This window comes from Spermophilus citellus (genome assembly GCF_964194105.1).
Source record: "Spermophilus citellus genome assembly, chromosome: 6".
In the NCBI taxonomy this organism is placed as follows: Eukaryota; Metazoa; Chordata; class Mammalia; order Rodentia; family Sciuridae; genus Spermophilus; species Spermophilus citellus.
Genome location: NC_138187.1, coordinates 154,082,575 through 154,100,666, shown reverse-complemented (window position 1 = coordinate 154,100,666; position 18,092 = coordinate 154,082,575). Strand labels below are relative to the sequence as shown.

The window sequence follows — 18,092 nt, the reverse complement described above, 5'->3', positions numbered from 1 at the left end:
AACCCTGATCCATTGACCAGCACTGATGTTCAATTTAAAACTACTCTACATGGGAAAACAATTATAATTTTCTGTAGCAACAATAACATAGTTTTAAATAAAATGGCAAGATTTACCCATGAGAGTATATAGTTGGCAAAAAAATGAAGTAGCAAATTTATTTAAAATCAATGAGGAAGTAAAAATGATGAACGATGGCAGAATTAACAGTTCATTTTGAATACTCATAAAAGATCTATGTTTACTGATGAATGCAATGATAATATTTTCATTAAGGACTAGAAAAACAGTTGGTTTTTAAATTATTATATAACTCAGGGAAAAGGAGCACTTTTATTTTTTATTTTGAGGATATATTCTGTGATCTCACAATTAATCAGTCTACTGGATCCATATAAGGATCCAAACTCAGTCTTTGTTCAGGTTAAAAACTATAAACTTGAGATCCACTCACACCGGCCTCTGCAGGGCCCATATACAGAGTGGGCCAGGTCCACCCCTTTCCCAGCTGGGCAGACACTCACTGTAGCCTAGCCTCTGGTACAGGACCACCACCCCTTCTGACCAGTGCACTACCCCGAGAGCCAGCTGAGATCCAGCCCAGACAGCTCACAACACCCCACCTGGGATCCAGTATTTAAGTAGGCCTGATTCATTCCTCCCCCAGCGGGGCAGACACTGCCAGAGCCTAGCCTTTGGCACAAGACCACCCCTTCCTACCAGCAGACTATCTCAGGGGGTCAAGCCCAGAGGCCCAGATCCACACATTCCAACTTACTCAGATCCCAGACACAGGATGCAGTAGCATCCATTGAGGGACATCAGCAAGGTCTGGAAGCCCAACATCAAGGTGAGGTACAGAGAATCTGCACAGGTACTACAAGAATATAGGGAAGAAATTGTAATGTCTCAGATCTGCACCGCAAGAAAGGAAGACACATAGAAAACATGAAAAAAAAAAAGGGAGGAAAGTGCCCCAAACAAACCAGGACACTATAATAACAGAACCCATGGACAGCAAAGTTGATGAAATGTCAGAGAAGGAGTTCAAAAGGTTCATATTTAAAGAATTAAAGAATGACCTAAATGAGCAAATAGAAGCAAAAACTGATCACTCCAACAATGAGATAAGAGAGAAAATATAGCTAGCAAAAGATTACTTTGAGAGAGACCCTGAAAAAAAAAATCAGTCAGAAATTCTTGAAATGAAGGATACAATAAATCAAATAAAAAACTCAATAGAAAGCATAACCAACAGACTAGATCACTTGGAAGAAAGAACATGAACATCAGATAATGAAGACAAAGTATACAATCTGGAAAATAAAGTTGATCACACAGTGAAGACAATTAGAAACCATGAACAGAACGTCCAAGAATTATGGGACAGTATCAAAAGATCAAATCTAAGAGTTATTGGGATAGGGGAAGGCACAGAATTTCAAACCAAAGGAATGAACACTGTCTTCAATGAGATAACATCAGAAAATTTCCCAAGCATGAAGAATGAATTGGAAAACCAAATACAAGAGGGTTTCAGGACACCAAATGCACAAAATTACAACATATCTACACCAAGGCACATTATAATGAAAATGCCCAGCATACAGAATAAGGATAGAATCTTAAAAGCTGCAAGAGAGGGGAATCAGATCACATTTAGATGGAGATCAACTCATATCTCAGCAGATTTTTCAACCCAGACCCTCAAAGCCAGGAGATTGTGGGACAACATATACCAAGCTCTGAAAGAAAATGGATGCCAACCAAGAATCTTATATCCAGCAAAACTAAGCTTTAGATTTGATGATGAAATAAAAACCTTCCATGATAAACAAAAATTAAAAGGATTTACAACTAGAAAGCCTGCACTACAGAACATCCTCAGCAAAATATTCCAAGAAGAGGAAATGAAAAACAATAATGAAAATCAGCAGAGGGAGGGATTACACTAAAGGAAAATCTAATCAGAGGAGAAGTCAAGTCACATTAAATACCAAAAATAAACAAAAATGGTTAAGAATACAAATCATGTCTCAATAATAACCCTGAATGTTAATGGCCTAAATTCACCAATCAAAAGACATAGACTAGCAGATTGGATTAAAAAAAAGACCCATATGCTGCCTCCAAGAGACACATCTCCTAGAAAAAGAAATTCACAGACTGAAGGTGAAGGGTTGGGGAAAATCATACCACTCACATGAACTGTGGAAGCAAGCAGTGGTTTTCATCCTCATATCAAATAAAGTAGACTTCAAACTGAAGTCAATCAGAAAGGATAAAGAAGGACACTACATATTCCTCAAGGGAAACATACACCAAAAAGACTTAACAATTGTAAATATATATGCCCCAAACAACAGAGCAGCTATGTTTATCAAACTCTTCTCAAGTTCAAGAGTCAAATAGACTACAACAAAATAATTTTGGGTGACTTTAACACACCTCTTTCGTCACTAGATAGATCTTCAAAACAAAAGCTGAACAAAGAAACTATAGAAATCAATAATACAATCAATAACTTAGACTTAACTGACATATAGAATATTCCAACCTTCAATGAGATAATTTTCCTCAGCAGCACATGTATCCTTCTCTAAAATAGACCATATGCTTTGCCACAAAGCAACTCTTAGCAAATATAAAAAAGTAGAGATATTACCCTGCATTCTATCAGATCATAATGGAATGAAATTAGAAATCAATGATAAAATAAGAAATAAAATCCACTCCAACACCTGGAAACTAAATAATATACTACTGAATGAAAAATGGGTTACAAAAGACATTGAGGAGATTAAAAAGTTTTTAGAAGTGAATGATACATTCACAGATACAACATATCAAAATCTCTGGGACAATATGAAAGCAGTTCTAAGAGGAAAGTTCATTGCATGGAGTTCATTCCTTAAAAGAAGAAAAAGTCAACAAATGACTTAACAAAGCCCTAGAAAAAGAACAAATCAACACCAAAAGCAACAGAAGACAGGAAATAATTAAAATCAGAGCTGAAATCAATGAAATTGAAATAAAAGAAACAATTGAAAAAAATTGACAGAACAAAAAGTTGGTTCTTTGAAAAAAAAATAAAATTGACAGACCCTAAGCTATGCTAATAAAGAGGAGAGAGAAAAATCACTAACATATGTGATGAAAAAGGAAATACCACGACAGACAGAAGATAATTAGAAATTATTTTGAAAACCTGTACTCCAATGAAATACAAAATATCAAAGGCATCGATATACATAATATACAGAATTTAAACAGATCAATTTCAAGTGATGAAATAGAAGATGCCATCAAAAGTCTACCAAGTAAGAAAAGCCCAGGACTGGATGGATACAAAGCTGAGTTCTACAAAACCTTTAAAGAAGAACTAATACTAATACTCTCCAATTTATTTCAGGAAATAGAAAAAGAGGCAGCACTTCCAAACTTATTCTATGAAGCCAATATCACTCTAAAACCAGGCAAAGATACATCAAAAAGAGAAAACTTCAGATCAATATCTCTAATGAACATAGATGCAAAAATTCTTAATAAAATTCTGGCACATCAGAAAACATCAAAAAGGATCATGCACCATGATTGAGTGGGATTCATCCCAGGGATGTAATTTTGGTTCAACAAATGGAAATCAATAAATGTAATTCATCACATCAATAGTCTTAAAGATAAGAATCATATGATCATCTCCATAGATGCAGAGAAGGCATTTGACAAAATACAGCACCTCTTTATGTTCAAAACACTAGAAAAATTTGGGATAACAGGAACATATCTCAACATCATAAAGGCTATCTATGCTAAGCTCCAGGCCAACATCATTCTTTTTTTTTATGGATTTTTTTATTGGTTGTTCACAACATTACAAAGCTCTTGACATATCATATTTCATACATTAGATTGAAGTGGGTTATGAACCCCCAATTTTACCCCAAATGCAGATTGCAGAATCACGTCGGTTACACATCCACAATTTTACATAATGCCCTATTAGTAATTGTTGTATTCTGCTACCTTTCCTATACCCTACTATCCCCCCTCCCCTCCCCTCCCATCTTCTCTCTCTACCCCATCTACTGTAATTCATTTCTCTCCTTGTTTATTTTCCCATTCCCCTCACAACCTCTTATATGTAATTTTGCCAACATCATTCTAAATGGAGAAAAATTGACAGCATTCTCTCTAAAAACTGGAACAAGACAGGGATGCTCTCTTTCACCACTTCATTTAACATAGTTCTTGAAACACTGGCCAGAGCAACTAGACAGATGAAAGAAATTAAAGGGATTCACATAGGAAAAGAAGAACTCAAATTGGCACTATTTGCTGATGATATGATTCTATACCTGGAAGACCCTAAAAGTTCCACCAGAAAACTCCTAGAACTAGTAAATAAATCCAGCAAAGTAGCAGGATATAAAAATCAACACCCATAAATCAAAGGCATTTCTGTAAATCAGTGATAAATCCTCAGAAAGGGAAATGAGAAAAACTACCCCATTCTCAGTAGCCTCAAAAAAACTTGGGAATCAACAAAAGAGGGGAAAGATCTATATAATGAAAATTACAGAACCCTAAAGAAAGAAATCAAAGAAGACTTTAGAAGATGGAAAGATCTGCCTTGGTCTTGAATAGGCAGAATTATCAAAATGACAATACTTCCAAAAGCACTATACAGATTTAATTCAATTCCGATCAAAATCCCAATGACATTCCTCATAGAAATAGAGAAAGCAATCATGAAATTCATCTGGAAAGTAAGAGACCCAGAATAGCTAAAGCAATCCTTAGCAGGAAGAGTGAAGCAGATGGCATCCCTATACCAGCCCTTAAACTATACTACAGAGCAATAGTAACAAAAATAGCATGGTATTTGCACCAAAACAGACTGGTAGACCAGTGGTACAGAATAGAGGACACAGAGACTAACCCACAAAACTACAAGTATCTTATTTTAGACAAAAGTGCCAATAACATGCATTGGAGAAAAGATAGCCTCTTTAACAAATGGTGCTGGGAAAACTGGAAATCCATATGCAACAAAATGAAATTAAACCCCTATCCATCATCGTGCACAAAACTCAAAATGGATCAAGGACTTAGGAATACAACCAAAGACCCTTCGTTTAATAGAAGAAAATGTAGGCCTTAATCTCCATCATGTGGGATTAGGCCCCAACTTCTTTAATAAGACTCCTGTAGCACAAGAATTAAAATCAAGAATCAATAAATGGGATGGTCTCAAACTAAAAAGCTTCTTCTCAGCAAAAGAATCAATCTGTGAGGTGAATAGAGAGCCTACATCTTAGGAGCAAATCTTTACCCCTCACACATCAGATAGAGCACTAATCACTAGGGTATATAAAGAACTCAAAAAGCTAAACATCAAAAAAACAAATAACCCAATCAATAAATGGGCCAAGGACCTGAACAGACACTTCTCAGAAGATGATGTGCAATCGATTAACAAATACATGAAAAAATCTTCATCATCACTAGCAATTAGAGAAATGCAAATTAAAACCACTCTAAGATTTCATCTCACTTCAATCAGAATGGCAGCTATTTTGCATACAAACAACAATAAATGTTGGCAAGGATGTGGGGGAAAAGGCACACTCATACATTGTTGGTGGGACTGCAAATTGGTGCAGCCAATATGGAAAGCAGTACGGTGATTTCTTGGAAAATTGGGAATGGAACCACCATTTGACCCAGCTGTCCCTCTCCTGGGTCTATACCCAAAGGACTTAAAAACAGCATACTACAGGGACACAGCCACATCAATGTTCATAGCAGCACAATTCACAATAGCTAAACTGTGGAACCAACATAGATGTCCTTCATAGATGAATGGATTAAAAAAGTTGCATATATATACAATGGAATATTACTCAGCAATAAAAGAGAATTAAAATCATGGCATTTGCAGGTAAATGGATGGAGTTAGGTAAATGGATTGGCTAAGTGAAGTTAGCCAATCCCAAAAAACCAAATGCTGAATGTTTTCTTTGATATAAGGAAGCTGATTCATAGTGGGATAGGGAGTGGGAGCATGGGAGGAATAGATGAACTCTGGATAGGGCAGAGGGGTTGGAGGGGAAGGGAGGGCATGGGGTAATTAATGATGGTGGAATGTGATGATCCTTTTTATCCAAAGTACATGTATGAAGACACAAATTGGTGTGAATATACTAAGTATACAGAGATATGAAACTATGTAACCAGACATGAAAAATTGTGCTCTGTATATGTAATAAGAATTGTAATGCATTCTGTCATATAAATAAACAAATTTACATAAAAAATAGACACCAAGATATTATCAATAGCAGTTCCTATGTTGTTTCACTTATCTCTGTTTTTAGTAAACATGTGCTATTTAAGTCTCAAAAAAAAAAACTATGAACTTCATGCAAACCTATCAGTGACTTAAAAAAATGACTTAAGAACCATATGTATTCTCATTTCTGTTATTAAATGTCCCATAATCACGAAGAAGCTGTTTATCATCATCATAATCGTAACAGAATAATAATACCTTTTAGGGCACGTTCTTGTTGATGATTGTGTTTTTAATGCATTTGATTCTCTACTGAGGAAATAAGAAACTAAAGAGTATAAATCATAAAAGAATTTATTAATCATTCATTAGTCATAAAAGTTCTAATTTGCACAATGGAAACTCACTAAATGTTCATTTAGGAACTAATCTTTTCAAAGTTCTCTGCTAGGCAAATTGTAAGATAATAAAAGATGAAAAAATATGCCCATGCCCTGTTGGATTTTATATTTTTAGTACTAAAGTAGCAGTCTTGCGAATACTTCCAACAGTCATGCTTTTCTTACTTTTCTAGGCATCTCTAAAATGATTCCAAATTTGGTTGGTACTCTTGATTTCTGTTGTTACAAGTTGGAAAACGTGGAGTCTTTTGCTTTCTTTCTTGAAGAATGGGAGGGAGTTGATAAAAAAATTAATGAAATGAAACCTCGGTTGGATTCACTGATAAACATTATTGGCACTGTTCCACAGCACATGGATATGGATTCTGGTCCGTAAGTTCCCATGAGTTCTCTTCCTTTTGAGAGAATGTTTTTAAAACCTTTATTGAAATATAATTCACATGCTATACATTCCACCCTTTTAAAGTGTGTAATTCAGTCGTTTTCAGTACATTTATAGATTTGGGCCACTGCAGTCAATTTTAGAACATTTTATCACCTCAAAAAGATGCTTCATATAATTCAGCTGTTTCCCTGTAAATTAGTTCATTTTCTGTTACTACCACAAAATATTGGAGGTTGGTGGCTTATAAAGAAAAGTTTATTTAGCTCACAGTTTTGGAGGCTAAAAGTCTAAACATCAAATGCTGTCTCAGGTGAGGGCTCACAGCATATGGCATCATGCAAGAGGGAGAGATCACATGGCAAGACAGGAAGCCGGAGGGGTCTGGCTCACTATTCCTAACTACTCACTCTTGCAGGAGCTAACTAAGATTTCATAAGAACTCCAACTTTTGGCACCCTACTGACCTAATTGCCTTCTCCTAGTCCCCACCCTTTGAAGGTTCCATTACCACATTGGAGGACATACTTCCAACACCTGAATCTTTGCTAGACACACTCAAACCATATCCAGACCATGTCAGTATTTCCTCATGATCTTCTTATTTCTGAAAGATCAGTACTAGTGTCCCATCTCTCATTTCTGATTTTAGTAAATTTGAGCCTTCTGTTTTTTCTTGGTAAATCTAGCTAAATGTTTATTAATCTTTCCAAAGACTTCTCTTTTGATTTCATTGATTTTCTCTAGTATTTTTTATAGTATTAATTTGTACTCTGGCCATTATGATTTCCTTCCTTTTGCTTTCTTTAGATTTTATTTTACTAAATCTTTTCCATAGTCTTACAGTGAACTGTTACGTTATTAATTCTAGACATTTGTTTCTTACCATCAGCATTTACAGCTGTAAATTTCCCTCTAAGGACTGCTTTAGTTTCAGTCTATAAGTTTTGGTAGTTGTACTTTCGTTTTCATTGATCTCAAAGTGTTTTATGATTTCTTTCATGATTTATTAATTGACCAATTTGTTGTTTAGGACTGTGTTATTTAATTTTCACATATTTATGTGGTTTGCTACTTTTACCCTATTTTGACTTGTAATTTCATTTCACTGTGCTGCGAGTATATACTTTGTATTATTCTGGTCTTTAAATTAATTGATGTTTACTTTATGGCCTTGCACATTGTCTATATCAATGACTTCTAGCATTTTTACTCTGATATATGTGTGGATCTTTTTGTGTTTATCCTACTTGGATATTGCTAAACTTCTGATATGTTAGTTATTCTCTCTCAATACAGATGGGAGGTTTTCAGTCATTATTTCTTTGAATGTGTTTTTTTTCTTTTTATTCCTTTCTCTTTCTCACCATTTCCAGAGGCTTTAAATGGTTTGTTAAAGAAAAATAATTTTCAACAATTTCACTGGTGGGCAGCCTTTCTCTTCCCACTGTCAATGCTGGAAGTCAACTTTAAAATCAATTCTCTTCATATGAGTAGTTCCTAGTGACCTAGGAGTGAATGTAAAGGTGTAAATTGTTATAACAGAGAGCTAATATTGGAGGTAAGATCTATATTGTCTGTCGTGGTTTGGATATGAGGTATCCCCTGAAAAGCTCATGTGTTAGGCAATGTTTAGAAGTGAAATGATTGGATTATGAAAGTCATAACCTAATCAGTGGATCAGTTCATTTGTGGATTAATAATTTGAATGGATTACTGAGTGGTAACTGTAGACAGGTAGGCATGGCTAGAGGAAGTAGGTCAATGGGTGCATGACGTTGTAGATTATATTTTTATCCCTGGTTGGTCTGTCTGCTCTCTCTCCCTCTTCTTCTCCTCTCCTTCTCCCTCTCTCTCCTTTCTGCTTGCCACAACTGAGCAGCTTTCCTCCACCACCTGTTTTGCCTCACTTCAGGTCTGCCATGATGTTTTGCTTACCTCAGGTCTACAGCAAAGGAGTTGGCTGAGCATAAACTGAAACCTCTGAAGTTTTGAGCCCTTTTTTCCTTCCTCTAAATTATTTTTGTCAGATATTTCGGTTCCAGCAATTAAAAGCTGCCAAATAGAATTATCCAAGGTGGGTATGGTGCCACTTCCTCCCTACCAGGGCATTAGGAAAGCCTTCACACCAGATAATTCAAGACTTTGATTCACCTTTGCCTGAGTACTCAGTTGTCAACACCCAAGTTTATTATGCTCAATCAAATAAAACTCTTTCTCTTAGCTGATAGTTACTTGTGTACTCTAAGTTTATTTTGCCTGATTTTTCTTTCAGACTATTCCAAGAACACATATTTAACGTGATTCAACAATGGATTTTGAAGATAGACAATGAAATTAACAATGGAAACATTGAACTTCAGCGCCACGTATGTACGAATAAGACTTTGTGAGATTATTTTTTGCCTTTGCTGATGGTTTTCTTTAAGGACAAACCAGTTCCTACATATACAACTGAAGCAGGAGATTGGGAGAACAAAACGGAAGCTTATATATTAGCTTTTCAATTGATTTTTTTTTAGTTGTCAATGTCAAAATTTATTTTATTTATTTATATGTGGATCTGAGAATTGAACCTAGTGCTTCACACATGCTAGGCAAGTGCTCTACCACTGAATCACAATCCCAGCCCCTCAGTATATTTTTATTTTTTTATTAGTTGCTCAAGACAATACAATGATCTTGACATATCGTACATTTGATTCAAATAGGGTATGAATTCTCATTTTTCCACGTGTACAGATTGCAGGATCACATTGGTTATACATCTATGTGACCTCAATATATTTTTAAATGCATAATGTTCTTGCATCTGGAATGGAGTTTTAAAGTTCTAAGTATTATCTTTACTCTTTGCTAAGTATACTGACATTGTTTTCCTCAGTGGCATTAGTCAGGGATATGGCCATTTTAAAGACTTTTGTAGGATTGTGTTTCTGTCATTCCTTCAGTCCCTACCTGAACATGTTACTAGGTGAAAAGCGAGATGCATCAGTACTGTTGGTCTGTAATTACTAGAAAAACAGAATTATTCTGCAATTGTGAAAAAAACCAAAGCTTATGGATTAATAAATCCATAAGCTAGTAAATATTAAATAATGATTTCCAAGGATGTCTTAGTTTACTACATTTACTCTTACTGCCAACTCTTTTTAGAATCAGAATGTACATAGGAATTTCTTATTATAAGAGATGCAAATATTTGATCTTATAGAATCAATAAACTTAATTCATTTTAATATTGCTTAAGTTAGGAATTTGAAAGGCAGCAACACCATGTTATATGGGAACAACTACTGAAGAAACATTACAATTCTGGGCTAGGGTTATGGCTCAGCAGTAGAGTGCTTTCCTTGCACATGTGAGACCCTGGGTTCGATCCTTAGCACCACATAAAAATAAATGAATAAAATAAAGGTATTGTGTTCAACTACATCTAAAAAATTTTAAAAAAAACATGACAATTCTGTCAACTTGTTATCAACCTGTAGACACCAAGAATTGAGGAGCAAATATGTTAAGTCTGGAAGTACGGATCCATGGGATCCTTAGGCTTGGGGAAAATTCCAGTGTCTTTTGAGAGACAACAAAAAATGAAAAAGAAAAAAGGAGATGGAGTGCATGTCACATAGGTGGGACTCAATTTTTGTTGAATGAAGCTAGGAAGAACATTCTGGCATTGTTGGTGTCTTATGGTGTTGCTATATTAAACCCATCTTGGCAAATACTCAGTTTACTATTAGGGTTTGATCTCCATGAAATCTTGAACTCATTTTTTTGGGGGGTATTCTAGAAGTTCAGTCTACCACGCGACCTGCGCAGTGGTTTCATTAATGAGGTTCTGGCATTAAGTTAGTTAGAAGAGATCAAAATAAAACACACAGACAGTACCTTATTTTATATTGCTAGGTCCGAGACGGCTCGCCTCCCTGGTCCCCGCCTCAAGCTGCCCAGCAGGGCAGCGAGGATTACTCTGGGCTAGCAGGAGAGAGAGAGAGCGAACATGCCGGGGAGTAGCCTTTTATTTGGGGGGACAAGAGATTCAGGGGAGAATTCCATCCAATGAAGGTTGAGGGGGGGCTGTACTCCAAGGTCAGGGTCAGTGATTGGGTCTCCAGGGTCAGTGGTCACGCACACCCCCACACGGATGGGCTCTCTCATCAGGAAAGGGTCGGGATAACTCCGACACAGCCAGAGTGCCTCAGGCCCTTAACGGGAGTCACCCAATCACGTGTCAGAATGGCTCCCCACATATTCCCCCTTTCTATTCTTAACAATGAGGCGGCGGTTCACTCTCTGGAGTCCCCGGATTCTTGATTGGAAGACTCGCCATCCTATAGTTACAATACAAAAGAGAATTAACAGCAAAGAGAATAATCCAATAATGTACCAAGCGGAGTGCTTAAGAATATTTCCAGGGTTGAATCCATTTAACTCCTTCAATATTTGGTTAGCCAAAGAAGAAGGATCTGAAAAATCAGCTCTATTATTCTGAATGTCTTGGATATGGTGATGAAGTTCCAGAATATCCAAGCTATTATTACTATTTTGCCAAATACCTAATAAATGGTTTTTTAACCTTCTCCCAATCCCAGAGAGAAGCATTGTACTTGGCAGCTGTAACACATACATACTTATAATTAGCATGGCATTTAAGCCTTTCCTTAAATTTTAAGGCTGAAAGTTCATTACCAATGTTTATAACAGTCGCCTCTAAGGCGTTTAATTTAGTCTCAATCCTTTCATCAATATTTACTTGATTACGCAGAGCCTTGGAAGTATTTTGAGCTGAGTTATTAAGAAATTTTGCATGCTGAATATTCTGAGACAATGTCAGAGATGCAGAGACAGTTGAGGCAATAAATGAGACTAGTGCTAAGACACCAACAATTATGACTCCAATAGCACGTTTAGGTCTTGTTAGCTGGGCATGAATCTGCTGTAAGACTTGTAAACCAGCATCAGCATACCATGGCTCTGAAATATTAGCAGGTAATAAAACAAAAGAGGGCTGATGAAGTATCAGCACTCCTTTTCCTCCATTATACCTAGAAATACAATTGGTTAGGTTGCACTTATTACAAGTAACAAAATATCTATCATCTATCCATTTAACTTTTACATTTCCAATAATTAAAACATAAGGAGATTGGACACAGGCTCTTAGGCCATAGCAAGATCCCTCTTTACAGTTCTTGCCGACAAATTTTGGTAAAGGTTTGTCTGAAAAATGTAAATACTCTGAGGCAGCAATTAAACGCCAAATATCTTTTTGAACACCTCCTTCACTATAAGTAAAAATATTACTAACAAATCCTGCAGGTGTCATAGCAGAATTTCTTTGTAATTGTCTCTTATCAATTTTTGGAGACCAGTCTAAAATATACCCACCAGCTTTAGACACCTTATGTTGTACAGGAAAGGTATTTACACAATCCATCCATTTAGGAAAGGTGCCAATTTCAATTATAGAACTATTTGGACAGTGGGGTACCGGTGGAGGTTTTGCAGAAATGACTGGCTTGTTATGGGAAAGTCCCATCTTAATTACTGATCTAGTATTAGGTTTTAAGTCCCCATAAATAGAATTATTTGTCAGTCTAGGTTTACCAATTGCTGTCTTTTCTTCAAATGATACTTTCAGACAGCCAGCATGTTTATCATGTGACCAACATAAAGGTAATTGGGCACTGTAGCCAGAATAATTAAATCTAGTCACATGATTGGGAGTAATATGAGTATCTGTAAATCCTCCCATCATAAATGAGTCATTAGTAAATACTGGAATAGATTCTCCAGTCCACACAGCTGGATGTACCAGGGGTGGATCTGGGAAATATGTCCAATAAGTGTCTACTTGATTCCCTTTTACCTGACAGCCCAGTAGGGCAATTACTGTCGCTACCATCAAGACTGGTGTCCTGTTCTTTCCTAGGCGTCGAAGTATTTGGGAGGCCTGGGTTGTCAGCTTCTTCACATCTTTCCACGAAATCAGCTTCTCGGCTGGTTCAATCTGGTCTTTCTTCATCTTTTTCCGATATCTCCTCCTTCTGGGTTGTGGCTCCTCCGGGTCGATCCTCAGTCGCTTGAGTCTGGGTTCTATTTCCTCCATGTCTGATAGCACGTTCAGGCACCCAAATAGGACGGAAAGCACCTTCTGGAAAAATACAAGCATGCCCTCGGCCCCATGATATTACCGGATCCGGCCCCTTCCATTGACCAGTCTGTAAATCTTTCCACAGAACTCTGCCTAAGGGGCCTGTCACCGAGGGAGACATTTGCCTCTCAGCAGCAGTGTGACCTTCTGCGTCACAGTTTAAAAAATTTAAAACAAATAAGGCATGATTAAGGCTATTTTGGGGAGTCATTATCTTATTCCCCCTTTTCAATTTTTGTAATTGAAGCTTAATAGATAAATGAGCTCGTTCTACAATGGCTTGACCTTGGGGGTTATAAGGAATTCCTGTTTTATGATTAATTTGAAACTCTTGGCAAAATTGTTGAAAAGCAGAGCTTACATAAGCTGGAGCATTATCTGTTTTAATCTGCATAGGGCACCCTAAAACGGAAAAAGCTAAGCAATGAGAAATTACATGTTGAGTATTTTCCTTAGTACATGCTGTTGCAAAAATAAATCTAGAATAAGTGTCCACTATGACATGCACATAACATTGCTTACCAAATTGAGGAATATGAGTTACATCCATTTGCCATATCTGATTTGGTTTTAATCCACGGGGATTTACCCCTGATGGCAGAGATGGAGTGTGAATAACACACTTAGGGCATTGGCTTACAATCTGACGAGCTTGTTCTCTGGTAATACTAAATTTTTTACGTAAGCTAGAAGCATTTTGATGATGTAAGGAATGGGAAGCTAGTGCACAGTCATATGAAGACATCTGTTGACAAAAAGCTACTAATTTATCAATTTTATCATTACCTGCAACCAAAGGTCCAGGAAGGTCAGTATGCGCACGGATGTGTCCAATGAAACATGGGTATTTTCACATTAGCACTGTCTTTTGTAAATTATGAAATAATTCAAATAACTTCTGTGATGAAGTAAAGCCAATAACTGAGGTTTCAATATTTTTGGTAACTCCGACTGCATATAAGCTGTCAGAATAGATATTAATAGGCTCATTTGAAAAATAATCTAAGGCACAAATCAGAGCTTGGAGCTCTGCCCTTTGAGCTGAAGTATAAGAAGTTTGCATTACCTCTGTGTGAACACGGCTGAAGAAACCTGCCTTACCAGAGCTGGAACCATCTGTGAACACCGATAAAGCTCCCTCTATTGGATGGGAACGTACAATCTTTGGAAAAATAAGTGATGTTAATGATGCAAATTGTACAATCTTATCATGAGGATAATGGCTATCTATCTGGCCAGGGAAATCTGCAAAAGCTATCTGCCATGAACTAGAGGTTTGAAAAAGCCAATTAGTCTGTTGAACAGAAAATGGAATAATTATGATATCAGGCTCAGATCCAATTAATTGTAAAATCCTAGTTCTACCCTTAATTACTAATTGAGCTATAGAATCATGAAAAGGAATTAATGTTTTTTGAGGGGAGTGAGATAAGTAAATCCATTCAATAACTCCCAATCTTTGCCATATGGCTCCTGTTGGGGTATGCTCAGTTGGAAATATTAATAAATATACTATTTCTTTAGGATCTATTCTAGTAAGCTGTGCATTTTTAATTGCAATTTCCACTTTCCTTAAGGCTGCCTTAGCTTCTAAAGTTAGTTGACGTGGAGAGGTTGGAGAAGGATTTCCTTGTAATATCTGAAATAAAGGACTTAACTCAGAAGTAGTTAACTTTAAAGATGGTCTTAGCCAGTTAATATCTCCTAATAATTTTTGAAAATCATTAAGGGTACGTAACTCCTTAACTCTTATCTGAAGATTTTGAGGACGGATTGTACGTCCCTGAATTATCTGACCTAGATATTGAAAAGGAGATACCTTTTGAATTTTTTGAGGAGCTATACATAAACCCATTGTTGTAAGTGAGGTCTCTAACTGAGTAAAAATTTCTGAAAGTACTTTTGGATTAATATGAGCCAATAGTATATCATCCATAAAATGAATAATATAGGCATCAGGGAAGCTATTTCTAATGGGATCTATTGCCTGGTCAACATATTTTTGGCACAGTGTAGGGCTATTACGCATTCCCTGAGGAAGCACCTTCCAGCAGTATCTTTTAACAGGTTCCTTAAAATTAACTGTTGGGACAGTGAAAGCAAATTTTTCACAATCTTTAGGATGTAACCTTATAGAGAAAAAAACAGTCTTTTAAATCTATTACCATTAAGCTATAATCTAAAGGAATGGCTGTGGGGGAGGGAAGTCCTGGCTGTAATGATCCCATAGGCTGAATTGCCTGGTTTATTGCCCTTAAATCCTGTAGTAATCTCCAATTTCCTGACTTTTTCTTAATAACAAAAATAGGTGTATTCCAAGGGCTAAGTGTTGGTTCAATATGACCAGCCTGAAGTTGTTCCTCAACTAATCTATGAATTATTTTAAGCTTTTCCCCGGAGATGGACCACTGAGAAATCCAAATAGGCTCTTCTGTGAGCCACGTGATTTTTTCAGCTGTCTTAAGGATTGGGGAAGTACTCAGGGCCCCTAGTAAAAATTTTGGCCTGGAGTATTTCGTGGAGACTGGCTTGTAAACAGATATTCTTCCTGAAGGTTTTCCCTATCATCTCTAGGAGAATACCTCTGATTAACTTCTTCAACTGATCTTATAGAATTTGAAGTAACTAGTAACAGTCCCATTTTGGCTAATATATCTCTTCCCCATAGATTAGCTGGTAAAGACTCTAACACATAAGGTTTAAATACTCCACTGTTCCCATCAGAATCTTCCCAATGGAGATAGTTGGCACTTTGAGCAGGCTGTGAAACCTGTCCTATTCCTTCTAGGTTAGCTGATGCTGTATGTAAGGGCCATGTCCTGGGCCAAAACCGGCTGGACAATATTGAGCTATCAGCCCCTGTGTCTATGATGCCTAGGAAATTTTTATTATTAATTTTAAGTTTTAATAAAGGGCGTTCTTGTCGCACTAACTGGGACCAATATACTCTGTCCGGCGGTTTAGAAACTGAATCTACCGGCAGGTGCCTTTCTGAGACACAAGGCAATAATATTAATTGAGCAAAAATATCCTTTGGGGTGAGTCTTAGGGCATAATTGGACCTTACAGTAACATATAATTGCCCCTTAAATTCTGAATCTATTACACCAGGTATTACTTCAATGGCTCCCTTTAAATTATTACGCCCCAAAATTAAACCTACAGTATTCTCAGGAAGCGGCCCGAAAATCCCAGTAGGGATTTGTGTTGGTCCTGTTTCAGGATCTAATTCAACTGTCTCTGAAGGTCCTAAGAAAACTGTCTGTGATCCCTGTCTTTGTCCCGGTAAAAATCGCGGACTGTCCTGGTCGGCGGTGCCAGTGACGTCACACTGTGCAACCGTTCCTGGAATTCCCGGGCTCTCGCTAGGAGGAGATGCCGGCGGCAGCGAGAAAGCAGGCTGATCCACGCCATTTGAATCCTCCGCATGGGGTTGCGACGTTAAGTTCACATTTCTAACCTTGGTCCCTAGTGCTTTTGTTCTCAAGGGAAAGGTAATTAACTTAGCCTCAGGCTGATTTTCCATTTGAATAGACTTAATAGCTCCTTGAATGTCTTTTAAAAGGTCTTCAGGCGGCTTCGAATTCTGGCCCCTATTTTTAAAAAGACAAACTTTTTTCTTTCTTAATTTCTCCCAAGTAAGTAAATTTGGAGACTCTTGGTCACAAAACCAAGGACAATATTCACCTACAATCTTTAAGAATTGTAATAACTGAGTTTTCTTTATCTGTTTTCCTTTCTGATTAATTATACTGTCTAAAATAGTTAGATACATTTCCTTATCCGAAGAAGTAGAATTTCCCATTTTAAGTAAATTAATGTCTCTTTCCTTCAATATCTCCCGGTACTTTTGTGACCCAAATGTCACTTCTTCCTTTATTTTTCTCTTTATTCCTTATCTTCCTTATTTTCTCTTTATTCCTTATCTTCCTTTCTCTTTATCTCTTTATTTCTTTATTCCTTATTTTCTCTTTATATTCTTTCCCTTAATCTTTTAGCGCGCGCTCCCACTCAATCTAACTAATTCAGAATGCCCCCCTCGTGGGCGCCAATTCTACCACGCGGCCTGCGAAGTGGTTTCATTAATGAGGTTCTGGCATTAAGTTAGTTAGAAGAGATCAAAATAAAACACACAGACAGTACCTTATTTTATATTGCTAGGTCCGAGACGGCTCGCCTCCCTGGTCCCCGCCTCAAGCCGCCCAGCAGGGCAGCGAGGATTACTCTGGGCTAGCAGGAGAGACAGAGAGCGAACACGCCGGGGAGTAGCCTTTTATTTGGGGGGACAAGAGATTCAGGGGAGAATTCCATCCAGTGAAGGTTGAGGGGGGGCTGTACTCCAAGGTCAGGGTCAGTGATTGGGTCTCCAGGGTCAGTGGTCACGCACACCCCCACACGGATGGGCTCTCTCATTAGGAAAGGGTCGGGATAACTCCGACACAGCCAGAGTGCCTCAGGCCCTTAACGGGAGTCACCCAATCACGTGTCAGAATGGCTCCCCACAGTTCAGTTTTTATAATATAGATAGAAATGCTTTTATATACTCATAGTATATGTTTTATTCAGCTTTATTTGCTGCTGTGACAAAAAGACCAGACCAAAACAATTATACAATAGGAAAAATTTATTAGAGGGCTCACGGTTTCAGAGACAACAGAGTCCATTCCTTAGGGCTTGAGGTGAGGCAGAACATCATGGCAGAATAGTATAGTGGAGGAAGGCAGCTCACAAGACCATCAGGAAGTAGAGAGAGACTCCACTTGCCAGATACAAAATACTTACCCCAAAGGCACATCCCCAGTGACCCGCTCCTTCTGGCCACACCCCACCCACCTTCAGCCACCACACAGATAATCC

General features: G+C 37.4%; 1 protein-coding gene across 1 annotated transcript in view; it reads left to right on the top strand.

The window, feature by feature from the left end:
• Positions 1 to 18,092, top strand: part of AXDND1 (axonemal dynein light chain domain containing 1) — a 99,158-nt gene that overhangs the window by 56,244 nt on the left and 24,822 nt on the right. The window contains exons 17-18 of the mRNA XM_081299384.1: positions 6,870 to 7,068; positions 9,354 to 9,447. Coding sequence (XP_081155510.1) covers positions 6,870 to 7,068; positions 9,354 to 9,447 — 293 coding nt within the window. The remainder of the gene's footprint in view (positions 1 to 6,869; positions 7,069 to 9,353; positions 9,448 to 18,092) is intronic.